Raw genomic sequence first — 13541 nt, forward strand, 5'->3', positions numbered from 1 at the left:
GTATCTGGACTTAAATATTTACACAATTCACTATTTTTAAAATAATTGTAAGTTGGGAAAACAATATATTTAAGGCTCAGGTTACCAATTTATAAAATAGGAATAACTATTCCCATCGTGTTATTAAAAGTATTAAATTGGTTAATCTATATAATCTATATAAAATGTTCAGCCTTATGCCTGCCACATGGGAACCCTATCCTAGCAAGTGTTATTTCTAGCAAATGTTATTTGTGGAGTAATTAAATTGATTCAAATATTTATTGCATGCCTACTATATGCCAGGGACCAGGCCAGATAGAATAAGTCCAGGCCTTGTCTTTAAGGCATTGAAAAGATAGTGACTGAGATATGAATGAAATGAAGAATTAGAATGTAACAGTGAGTAGGGAATTGTAAGCAAATCAGAATAACCCAAATGAAGAATCTTGGAAGAGGTAGCAATTTATTCTTCCTGAGGGGCTAAGGAAGATAATTTGTGAACTAGATTTATATGGGTAGGACTTAACTAGGCAGGTAAAATGGGGAGGAGAAAAAAAAGGAGGAACTATTAAAGAAAAAGAAAAATGATGTATGTCCTGGCAGAAAGAGAGTGTTTAAGAAAACTGCAAAACGTCTGAGGTGTTGGACATGCAGGCACCAGGAGTGATAAGCAGATACTTAAAGCCTGGCTACAGAATTTGGACCTCATTCTTTGGGATTAGGAAGGCATTAGAGCAGGTCTATGTTTTATATCAGCAGTATGGAAAACAGTCTGGAGGACATAGCCTAAGAGGGAGACTTCCAAGGAGGCCAATGTGAAATTCATTCTCTTATATTTATTGTCCTTCTACTATGTGCTAGGCACAGTTTTAAAGTGATAGGGTAGATCAGTGAACTAGACAGTCAAGGCCTCCACCCTCACAGAGCTTTATACTCCAATGGGAAGAGACAGGCAATAGAAAAGCACACAAGATTAACAAGACTGTGAGGCATACAGTGAAAGAATAAAAATAGGGTCTTATGAAAGAGTAAAGTGGGTGGGAAGGCTTCTTGAAAGCCAAGCCAGGAAAGGCCTTTCTGAGAGGAAAATGGACATGCAGAAGAAGGAGACAGACACCTCTGGGCAGGGGGTGGAGGTGGGAGTTCCAAGAGCTGACAAACCCTTGAAATTCTGTTGGACATCTGGTTTATATGTGCATTTTCTGGGAAGACTCTCAAAGGAGCATGACATCTCTTCCCCCCAAATGTTAAGAACCAGTGCATTTAGATGCTTAATGAAACATTTTGGTGTTCGAATCTATAGTTGGATGTTCAACCCAACAGAATGCAATAGTATCATCAGCAAATGATTGCAAAAATGTCTTTCTCAAATGTCAATGCTTTCTTATAAAGAATATTGCTGATTTCTTTAAACATTCTTTACTTATACACATATATCTTTATATATTATTATATGTTACTTATACATATATATCTTTAAATATTCATTTACTCATACACATATATCAGCCATAAATATGTAAATATTCACTTACATATTTACTTGTTATACATGTATATACACAATACTGCACATATAATAATATATCCATATCATATATATGCATACACGCTCCTTCCTCTCCCACCCCACACATTGATTTCATGGAACTGAAGTAAGAGATATACATTTGGAGGGCCAAACTGGTCTCCTATCATCCAAATTTATCCTAGATAGAAAAAAAAAAATCAGCTTCTGTTCTTCTGTTGTAAGACCAATGACTGATCTGGAACCACCAGAGGTGGGCTTGCTCTCAGCGGGGATACCTTCCTTCTTCCATTTTAATTAAATTTACATATTATAAGCATGGATAGAACTGTACATATATCCGTGCACATACGTACATTTAGCCAGCCCGACCCCCTGGCTTCATTCGAACAGGTGCCAGGGACCTGCGGAGATCTCTTAGCTCGCGGTCAGGGTCAGGGCCAGGGCCCAGGAAGGCCCGAGAAGTCCCTGCGGCCGTGACCTCCGCCCTCCGACCTCCGGTGGAACGCGGGGCCGTCGCGAGCGCCCCCGCTCGATGGTAGTTGCCAGGCGACCGGGCCGCTGGGGAGGCCCGCGGAGCCGCAGCCCCAGCCCAGGCTGGCCTCGCTGGGCCCGGCCTGGGCCCCTGCGCCCCGCAGGCCGTCCAGCGCCGAGGGGGGCGCGCTCGCGGCCAGCCGCCGTCCGCTGCCCCCCCTGTCCTCCCGCTGCAGGAAGGCCGAGTCCGAGGGGGCGCCCGTCAAGCTGTTCGCCCCGCACGCGGAGGGACCCGGGCCTCGGGGCAGCAGCGCCTTCGGGGATGGCGCCGACGACGACACGTGGGCATGCGGCGCCATGGGGTAAGAGGCCGCGGCCCGGGGCGCCCCCGCGAGCCCCACCTGCTGTCACCTGCTCCGTGCCCCGGACCGAGCCACCCCCGGCCCGGGAAGGAAGGGTCAGGAGGGGTAGCTCACTAGCGGGCTTTGTGCCTCCCACCTGAACCTCTCTCCCTGCTTTCCTGTCCTGAGGCTCCTTTCGCCGACGCTTTGTCACAAAGGCCTCCTTGTCTCTTGGCCCCTCCTCCAGGTGCGGTAGCCTTTTCCAGGCACCCCAGGCCCTACTCCGTGGCACACACTTGGGGGGGTCCCCAGGCTGTGCCACCTATTCAGCAAACTCCCCCCTCCTCCCTCCTTCATTGTTCCATCCCAGGGCCTGGCATAGAGCGGGTGGATCGATACCTGAATTGTACTCTTCTATTTCTTCAGGATCTGCCTCTCCTTCTAGGAGACAATAAATTGTAAATGATTAAGAAATATACTGATTACTGCAGTGGCTTTAATTTGTGATTCCACATAGTCATACATTAGCCCAGTGATTGTCTTGTCTATTATCTTCTCAGATACTTCTACCTTATACAGTAGTGGGCTTAGAAACCATGATAGTTGGGCATGGAAAATAGTGTTTGGTCCTTTGGGCCTTCTAATGTCCCCAAAACATGCATGGGGGGCTATAAGGTTCATCTGGCTTTCAAATGGAGCACCTGTTTTGCCTAATGAAAAGCCAAAGAGTTCCTGGCCCTGTTTTATGAGTTCCAGATAATTGATGTATTTTTTCTAATTTGTTTTTTTTTATTTTTTTAATGTTGATTTATTTTTGAAAGAGAGTGACAGAGCAGGAGTGGGGGAGGGGCAGAGAGAGGGAGACCCAGAATCTGAAACAGGCTCTAGGTTCTGAGCTGTCAGCACAGAGCCCAACAGGGCTCACAAACTCACAAACTGTGAGATCATGACCTGAGTCAAAATTGGACACTCAACGGACTGAGCCACCAAAGTGCCCCTCTAATTTGTATTTTTTAAGTGTATTTATTTATTTTGAGAGAGAGTGAGAGAAAGAGTGCAGGTGAGAGAGGGGCAGAGAGGAGGCGAGAGAGAATCTCAAGCCGACTCTGAGCTGTCAGCACTGAGCCTGACACTGGGCTCAATCCCACTAACTGTGGGATCACGACCTGAGCTGAAATCAAGAGTCAGATGCTTAACCAACTGAGCCACGCAATTGCGCCTCTAATTTGTATTTTATCTTTCTATCTGATATGTTTCCTTTCTCACTTAAGACCTTAATTTCCTAATCTTCTGTCAGTTAGATTTTAGAATTTGCTTTGTCTGTGCTTTTTTTTTTTTTTTTTGTCTGGCTTGCACCTTATTTCTGGTTGATTTCCTATTGTTACCTCTTCCCTGTTCTCATAGTTCCTTTGTCCTCCATTCTAAACATTTTTGTAACCTCCTTTAGATGAGGAGCCAAAGCACAAGCTTTGAAAAAAAAAAAATCACTGTTATACCTTACCCATCTATTGTGCCTGTCCCACAACCTGTGTAGGATTTTAAGGAAACAGAGATGCAAAATGGGAAGAAGAAATGGAGAGAACAATGGCACCACCCCGCGTGCATCCAGCATCTCGAAGGAGGTACGGCCTGTGGCAGTGACCTGAGCGTTAGGCAGCTGCTTTGCTAAGTCAGAGCTCCTGCTGAGTCTTCCTGCTGAGACCCCTGCTGCTTTGTCATTGTGAGCGGTTTGTGTGGGATGTTCCTCTTGGGAACTTGCACTAATAGCAAAGAGAAAATTGTTATTTCTCTTAATGAAGGAGAAATTCACCAGCTTCCCTCCAAACCTCAAAACGCTTCCTGTTGCAATTGGACTTCGTGAAAGATGCCACCTTGATCCATCAGGCCGTGCTCACCTTGTAAAATCTTCTCACACATAACTGTGAAAAGTGTTGGTAAGGCAGGTGGGATATCAAAGAGCCTAATCATTCCCAACCTGTAAGGAGTTTGCAATCCCGCTGATGTCGTGCGGAGTTAATAGCTTTCCTTACCAGTTGACAAATTGGGTTATATTAATCTCTTATTTAATAAATTTATTTATTTTTGAGAGAGAGAGAGAGAGAGAGTGCAAGCATGAGCATGGGAGGGACAGAGAAAGAGGGAGACAGAGGATCCAAAGCAGGCTCCACATTGTCAGCCCAGAGCACATCCAGGGCTCTAACTCACCAGCCCTGAGATCATGACCTGAGCCAAAATCAAGAGTCCCATGCTTAAGCCACTGAGCCACGCAGGTGCTCCTATATTAATAGTGTTGGATGACCTCAGCCACAGTTAACAGCTTCCCTTTAAGGTGTCACTGTAAGGATGTTTCTCTCACATGTTCTCTTGTGCATTAGTGGACCGGGATCACAGAGCTGAAAGAAGCCTGATAATCTGTCAGGGAGGTTTTAAAAATACAAATAACTGAGCCTTACCTTCATCCTACTGAGTCAGAATTTGTGGTAATTTTTTTTTCAAGTATTAGTTTTAAAAAGGTCCCCAGGTGATTCTCAGGAGACTAGACCTAATTACATGTTATCTCAGGGAGCAGGGAATTAACCTCCAGAGAAAGATAATCTGCAGGCTACCTTCCCAATGTTCAACTACCTTTCCTGTCATGAGATAATTTTCTTGTGGGCCAGTTAAATCCTCACTGTATTTAAGCTTATTCTCCCTGTTCCTCTTTTAGTTTTGTGATGACACCTAATGTTTTATTTGTGTATTGCTTAGAGTTTAATTTACAAAGGGTTTTCTTATTTTGAGATAGGAAATAACTGAGTTTGCTCTTAAAAAATTACTAAAAAAATAAATAAATTCCACCTCCTCATTTTGCCTATTCCAAGATAAATTGTTATAATCCTTTCCTACACACACCCCACATTCACCCCCCCCCCCGGCATAGCACAATGTCTGGAACATAAAATATTCAGTACATATTAATATCTTCCCCTATTCATTTCTTGACTTGCTTTTGAATACTTCCTGAGTGTTTTTTCAATATCTGGAGTCTAGAATGATTGGTGGGTTGGACAGTGTTGAGTACGATGTGAGGATTAGAGAATTTTTTTTGGTCGATGGAAAGATTTTATAGGATATCAGATCCCATGTTCGGATACAGAAAATTTGGCCAATGTGCCATGGTGTACCAGGGACACACAGAACTGGATATCTTATTGTATTTTTAAAATCAGTTTTGAAAACCTGTGTGTCATTATTTTTAACAAAATAGAGGGGTGCCTGGGTGGCTCAGTTGGTTGAGTGTCCGACTTCAGCTCAGGTCACAATCTCGCGGTCCGTGAGTTCGAGCCCCGAATCGGGCTCTGGGCTGATGGCTCGGAGCCTGGAGCCTGCTTCTGATTCTGTGTCTCCCTCTCTCTCTGCCCCTCCGCTGTTCATGCTCTGTCTCTCTCTGTCTCAACAATAAATAAATGTAAAAAAATTAAAACAAACAAACAAAAACAAAAAAAAAACAACAAAATAGGAATGAAGCCATAAATCATTATAAAAGCCTTTCTATTTCCTAATGGGTGTCATCAAGTTGTTAACAGTTTGATAAGAGAACACTACCTGCTTCTCAAAAATGCTGGTAGTGTCCTTATAGGAGGGACAACGGGTCAAGAAACTTTGTGCTTTTTGTCAGACTTTATCTACAGACATGAAAAATTATGTACTTGAGCTTTTATTAAAGTGTTCTTAACATTGTTTTTATCCTAAAACAAATATTGTTTTAGAACTTGTGTCACTGGAATTTGGATTCAGAAATACCTGCTCCTGAAAATAAAAATCTCCCACCTGGAAAGGATAGTGCAACAGGTGGTAAGAAATCCTAGATGTGCGTATTTATAGTTATAAACATTAAAAATTTATATTCATACTTGTAATACAAATAGCCACTTATATTAAAGGGGGTTTGTTTTTAATGCAACCAGTTTTATGTAACTATTAATTGTCATTTTTTCCATACACATTCTTTCAGGTTCAATTAACAAGGTAAGGATAAATGTTTGGTTTTAAATAATTCACAAAACATTATTTTAAAATTACATGTATGCTCATTAAAAAATTTCTTTCTTTAAAAATATCAATTTCATTTCTGTAGAGTTCTTCAAACAAGTCAAAGCCTTTTCTGTTCTATAGGGCTGCAAACTGGTCATTAAATTAATATTTTATTATGTTTTTTTCAATATAATAATACCATAAATGGAAATTAACATTGCCAAAAGAGAAGTAGTTTCAGCCCTTGAGATTTATTGAAGCAATTGAAATGGTTCATTTCAACTAAGTAGTTGAAGTAGTGAGGAAATTAATCTTTCATTTACTTTTTTTGATCAGGATATAAAACACTTAACTATCAGTAAATCTTAATGATATTCAAGGCTTATTAGTTAACACTGTTTAGCTGGTACTTGCAACAGATTATACCAGTTCCTGCTGAAGTCAGTAAAAACAAATGATTCTTGGTTAGAACAAGAATTATACAGTCTTAGAACAAGAGCAGGGAACAGAGATGTCTTGTGTTTAAAAGTCTTCTGCTGCTGTATAGAACCATTTGGAAATTTCAATAGAGCAACTGATGCTAGAACTTAATTTGTCAGAGCATGCTCACAAAAGAACACAGGTGGGATTTTATTCATCATACTCCTCAAGTATTTTTTTTAATGCATTCAGTTACTAAAATGTCCATGGTTTTTCTGTTATCAGAATAGTAAGCAAGGGATGTTTCAGTTATGGAGTTATCCTCTTAACGAAGGAAGTACCATGGAGAACAGGTGAGAATATTTATTTTTATAAACCCATAAATTAGTGAAATATATTTAAATACAATGAGTTAACTATTCATCTTAGATACTAGGAAGAAAAACAACCTGAAGAAAAAGTATTGCATATAAATACGGGGGAATTATAGAAACCCTAAACTAGGAAGTGGCTGGCTTACACTACAGAGATCATCAGTGTATGGGCAATTAAGAATTTCTGTGCCCTTAAATGAGAGTTTATATGGATAGAGTTTGGGCTTCTCATCGAAGGGAAAATAAACTGTAATAGGAAAATAATAGTCCATGGGGCAAGAATGATTTCCATCCCTTATGTATAAGGTACTGGTGTCAGCATTCCTACTTTACAGATGAGAACACTGAGTCAGGGCGACAAGATATGTAACTTGCCCAAAGTCATACAATGAATGGAATGGTAGAAACAGGATGTAAGAAGAGCTTGGTTCATGCTCATTAGCACTACAGTGTATCACTTCTCAGACTTTACTTATTTTTTGGTTCTTAAACTTAAGCATGCATCAGAACCAGCTAGAATGCTTCTTACAAACACAGGGTACTACTGTGTGGAGATTACATTTATTGAACCCTGGGTCACTTTTACACACAGTGTGCTGTTTCATGGAGATCCTGAGTTCTGTTCCTCAGTTTTGTGCCCAGTTTTGACAGTGGGTGTGGCTCACTTGATAGCAGTCTCCCAGAGGACTTTACCTCTGTGAGACTCAGGATGAAACTCCCCTAAGCTGAAATTCAAGGTGTGAATCCAAGAAATGCTAAAGGGACCCTAGTGACTAATGCCCTAAGGGAATGTCGGTGCTGAGGGGGATAGAAAGGCTACTTTTACTAGAAGGAACTCAGCTGGGAACAAGGATTTCAAGGTAAGAGATCAGATGAAATGAATTGAATTGTATCACACTGACACAGAGCAAACATAAACTGAGTCAGTAGAGGGCAGTGGGTAGGATTACAAACATCCGGTCCCACCACTCTGGCTCTACCACTTACCACATGTATGACCTTAACCACTCTGCCTCGGCTTCCTTACCCATAAAAGGTAAACAGTAAAAGTGCTTGTCTCCTGGGGACTAAGCAGAACAATGTGTTTGATAGGTATTTGCTATTTATACTGGGAAAGCCTAAGATGTTGCAGAGTTGGAAGCCCAGGATCAATGAAATAGTTTATTACTGAGATTTTTCTCTTCAATATGCCATCAAGAAGAGAATAAAAGTAATATTTTTTATTTAGGGTTTAACATTTTGCAAAGTATGTTCATGTAATTGACTTCTCAGACCACCTCAAGGTCGGTATTGTCCTTACCATTCTGATCACTGGTGGCAAAGGGATTCAAACCTAGGTCCCCACTCCCAGATTCCATGCTCTTTTCACTAAACAATGTGGATTGTGTCTGTCATCAATTGCAGATTTCAGGAGACTTTCCTGTGGTTTTATAAAGGCAAGTTGGTATAACTAATATTTAGCTAAAGAAATAAATTTTTACTCTTTTCTGTAGAAATAGAAGTATTTTTCAAAATCCTTCAAGAATACTTTGCTGTCTTTAATATAAACTGGCATTAAAAGAAGCAAGAAGATAATGAGACTTTACATGTCAATTAATGCTTCAACTCTTTCAATGTCAGTACTTCTAGTAAGCTTTAAAAAAATGAACTATTTTAAACTCAGTGTTCCATGGCCTGGCTCTTATGCAGTTTTCATTCTAATATAATACCTAGAAGCATTAGTCATAAAATAAAAGAGCACTTCCAGGTGAAAATTACAATGGGATAATTTTTTTTTTTTTTTACCTGTATGGTTCCTTTCTTTCTTTCTTTTTTTTTTTTTTAAACTATGGGATAGTTTTTGATGAACATTGTTTTGTTTCCTTTTATATGGGCATAATTTTTTTTAGACCACAATGGCTAATGTAGAAGGCTTTATTGAGTAACCTAATTACATTCTTTGAGCTTCCTTTTATCTAATCCTGGGTCATAAACATGTCAATGCAATTTCAGTTTGAGTTGGATAGCCCCCTTCTCAGACATCATCAGTGCAGATACAATCTATTCATAGGTAAATAGATGTAATTAGCCACTTTCAACCCAGTGGCCATTCATAGACACAGCCATTTGTGGGTATAACGATCTAGTTTCCTGTGAATGCACACAGGGATATCCAGTTAATATTCTAATCTATACGTTTAAAAATATATATAGTTTTATGTACTTGAGCATATTTGGAAGTTAACATCTGTCAGTTACAGATAGATACACATAGGCCATTGGAAACTAAACATTAACCAGTCTTTGATAATTTTACTTTTTGATTATTTTAATAGCATTTTAATTCCAGTCAACAAACCATTCATTAACTAAATCATTTTTTAAAGGGATTTCAGAAAATCTTCCGTGGAAACTGGCTTTAATGTAACCAATAATCCCATAAGGCTCTTTACTCTGAACCACTCACTTGTAACAAGTGCTTCAGTTGAGAAGCAAGTTGGTTCTTACCCTGGACTGCAGATACCATCGGTTCTCTGCTGGCCCTATGCTGATGGAGACTTTTTGAAGGACAGAAATGAGCCTTATATTAATTTATGTTCGACTATAGAAAACAATAGTGGTGAAACTTTACCTGCTTTAAATTGGAACTTGAAATATGGAAACAGCAGTGTGGAAGAAAACTTAACAGATGAAAGTGATTTATCAGAAAATGAAAAAGCAAATGATAGTTTGCTCAGCTACTTTAAAAAGATGGACCTGAACTTAAAGCCAGAAACAATAGTAAACGTTGAGGAATCTTTCACAGAGGAACCAAGTGAAGTATTTCCATATCCTGATTTTCTCCCTTCTCCTTTCAATACCCTGGACTTGCACAAATTAGCCCTTTCAAAATCTGAAAATTGGAAAGCGACAGTAGAACCTCCAGAAAGCTCTGTTGAACGTCTGATAACTCGTTTACTAGAAATGGAAAGATTGCAACACATGACTATCCAAAAAGAGAGGCCCAGACTACAAACTACCTTCTGTACTCTGGCAGCTACTGAACGACCCTCTTCCTCCAAAGCTATACCCAAAGTGAGACAGCCCAAACTTTCAGACCCTTTGAGTCTTCAGACGACTTGTGTAGATAAAAGTCGTGAAAAAAGAAAAAGCAATTCTGGATCTTGCAAGCTTGAACAAAATGCTTCAAAATGGAATTGGAGCAATGCTGGCAAATATAAATGGAATTCTAGACCAACATCTCTAAAAAGTTCATCCACCACCAAACAATTGGTTGCAACTTGTGATGACTTTAGGAATCTCAAAAGCTCCGTTTTAAATCCATGCCAAGAACTCGCAACCAAGCCTACTCCTTCCCAAACAACTCAATCATTGGTTAAAATGGTCTCAACAAGATGTCTGCCACCGAAGTCTCCAATACCAGTCTCATCTATACCTCTGTCTTTCCCCGAAAATCAGAGAGAAGAAATTAAGGTACCAAGGACTAAAAAGAAACTTTATCAAAAAAACATAACACTGAGCAGACCATTCTATATTCAGAAGCTAAACTGTTTATCACCTTCCTTTACAGCTAAGGGTAAGTGTTCACCTATTGACCAAAAATAACTTTTCTTTCATACATCTCAATGTGAGCAAATCTGTTTCCAAGAAGCTTGGCTAAAACGTGGTTCATCATTCCGAGATACAAGTATTACACACATGCATGAGTAACTTGATGTGATGTGGAGTGGAATTTGTAAAAATCATTGCTGAGATGTGTAAATATAAATTCAAGGGCTTCCATACTGACATATTTGGCAATCTTTTGCATGTTATGTTTCAAAGGAATGTTTCACTTAGTAAACTGTTCTTTTCAAAAGAATATTCTCTTTTGTTGTGATGGTTTCCTAGTGTAATTCCATCATCAATGAATGCTATAATCAACTTATTGCTGGTATATTTTGTGTTCTATTATAGTTTGAAGAGTGTTGGTATATTTTGTGTTCTATTATAGTTTGAAGAGTGTAGTTACCGCTTTTTAGTTCTTCCCACTCTGGTTCCTTTTTCCTTTCCTTTACTGCCTCTACAAATCTCCTTTGTCTATCATTTTGACCAATCTTTTGAGTATTTGCTTGACCATTAAAAGCTAAAATACTTGCTATTTTGTTAAGTTAATATGCGAGAGCCCCTGGGTCCTCCTGTGAATCTTAAAAAATGTTCCTTTCCCAGGTCCTTGGTCATATACATGAAAGCAAGATCAGTTCCCTTGGAGACTAACTATAGTTGTAGATATGAAACAACCCTCTTCCACTCAGACTAAGTAGTTTTAAAATGTCACAGGTAAAATGAGAAAAGGTTGCTGTCCACAAGAGCAGCCAAAATCTGTTAGTGGAACTTTTCCCCAAAGTTCTTTGTTGCTGGAAGTCTTAACCCTGGTTAGTTGAAACTCAAACAGCTGAAGTTTCTTATTTAAAAAAGTGTGTGGGGATTGGAGGCAGGGGGAACTATGTGATGGACACAGCTTACTGCACCTAAGAATCAGGGAAACAAAAAAGCTGAGTCCTGGGTTCTACCACAGGTGCACAGACACAGAATCTTTTGAGAGTGGGGCCAGGGAACCTGCCTGGTAAACTTCCCAGGTGATTTTAATGCAGGTGGTTCTTGGATCCCAGTTTGAAAAACCTGAAGGAAAAACTTGATGCAAAATGCTCAGGGTTGGTTGGTGGGGATCATGTGCTTTGGTTTTCAGTTGATGGTTGGTGAATTCAAATGAGTTTTTCTTAAACATTAAAAAAGTAACACAGGATTAAAACTTTTTTTTTTTTATTATTTTTTTTATTTTTATTTTTTATTTTTAGGATTAAAACTTTTAGGTTACCCAAAGGAAAATGAGAAATAAAAGTCCTGTTCCCACTCCCAGCCCCCCACCAAGGCAATTGATATTACATTTTTGTGTAGCATGCCCCCGCCCCCTGCGCCCCCCCCCCCCCATAAGATGAAATAACATGAGATCCAGACGGCGAGGTGAATTTTCAGGACGATTCAAATACACGCTGAAGACAGCAACTGCAGCTCAGTTTCCTTTGTGCTATTTGTAGTCAAAGAATAAGGCTCAAGGAGTTTGCTTAGAAGCAGAGGTTAAAGAGAGCATGCTTAGTTTTTAGATTAGTTTCCAAGAATTTTCTGGAACTGCATCAACACAGCAATAGAAAATTAACTGTCCAGGATCCCTTGTCATAGAACAGAATTTTGCCTAAATCCCACACAGTTGGTGTCATTATCCAAAGTACTAGAACATGCCTTTGATAGAATACAAAAATGGACTCCAGCTTTCACTCTGTTCCAGCTTGCAACGAATGATCTTTGTGGTTTCCCCTCTCAACCACCCTGTCATTTAAAAAAAATTTTTTTTAATCTTTATTTTTGAGAGAGAGACAGAGTGTGAGAAGGGGAGCGGCAGAGAGGGAGACACAGAATCTGAAGCAGGCTCCAGGCTCCAAGCTGTCAGCACAGAACCTGATGCAGGGCTCGAACCCACAAACTGTGAGATCATGACCTGAGCTGAAGTCAGATGCTCAACGGACTGAACCGCCCAGGTGCCCCATCCTTACTCTCATTCTTACAGCTCTGAGTATTGAGCCTTATTTGCCAACCCTTGTACCCATTCTCATTTCTACCTTCTTTACTTGCTTGCATTTTATCCCTTCACCTTTAGGGTTGTAATGATGTAATTTTTATCTGTGAAAGCTTCAGGAAAGGGACATGCCTGTTCTGTTCACCACTGTATCCCGAACAATCATTGGTTGGCATGTAGATACCCTTCACAGTACATGAGGAAAGGACTTTACCCAGCTTTGAGGACTGTTAGGTGACACAGCAGTTACAGGCACTGGCTCCAAGGCCAGACTGAGTCTGAACCCAGGCTCTGCCACTTAACAGCTATACACCTCAGTCAGGTTCCTTAACCTTGGTTCTTCACTTTCCTAATTGGTAAGGTGGATAGAGTTATCTTTTATCTCATATAATCATGTGAGGATTGAGTAAAGTGCCTGGCAAATTACAAAATAGATCAGGGAAAATAGGAATGACACAGGAGAGCACACTGAATGGAATGAGCTGCCTCAGCACTGAATTCACTGTCACTGGAGTAACAACTCAAGATTATTAATGTCCTACATCTTACAAGGCATGTGCCAGGCATCAGGGACATGGTATGAAGTGATGCAGACACTGTCCCTGGTTGTCAAGATCAGGAGTGGGAGTGGGACATGGGCAATGGGGGGGGTATTTTAGAGGGAGAGGTAGTAAAAGATCACGGTCAGCAGTTCCATGAAATAGATTCCCATGAATAGGATTGCTTTGGGAGGTGGGAGGAGACAGATTCTCAGCTTTAATGTCTTAGAGGTAGGGCAAATTTCTTACTGCAAACATAACCAGGCCACTTTATTT

The 13541-nt window shown here is 40.2% G+C and overlaps 1 protein-coding gene across 1 annotated transcript; it reads left to right on the plus strand.

Moving 5' to 3' along the window:
* The first annotated feature begins 3884 nt into the window (after positions 1-3884).
* Positions 3885-10718, plus strand: FAM217A (family with sequence similarity 217 member A). The gene is made up of 6 exons (XM_030314651.1): positions 3885-3947; positions 6075-6159; positions 6320-6333; positions 6887-6961; positions 7045-7112; positions 9500-10718. Exons 1-6 carry the CDS (start codon positions 3885-3887, stop codon positions 10716-10718), a joined length of 1524 nt encoding a protein of 507 aa, XP_030170511.1.
* Positions 10719-13541: the final 2823 nt, after the last annotated feature.

The sequence above is a fragment of the Lynx canadensis genome, chromosome B2 (assembly GCF_007474595.2).
Source record: "Lynx canadensis isolate LIC74 chromosome B2, mLynCan4.pri.v2, whole genome shotgun sequence".
NCBI lineage: Eukaryota > Metazoa > Chordata > Mammalia > Carnivora > Felidae > Lynx > Lynx canadensis.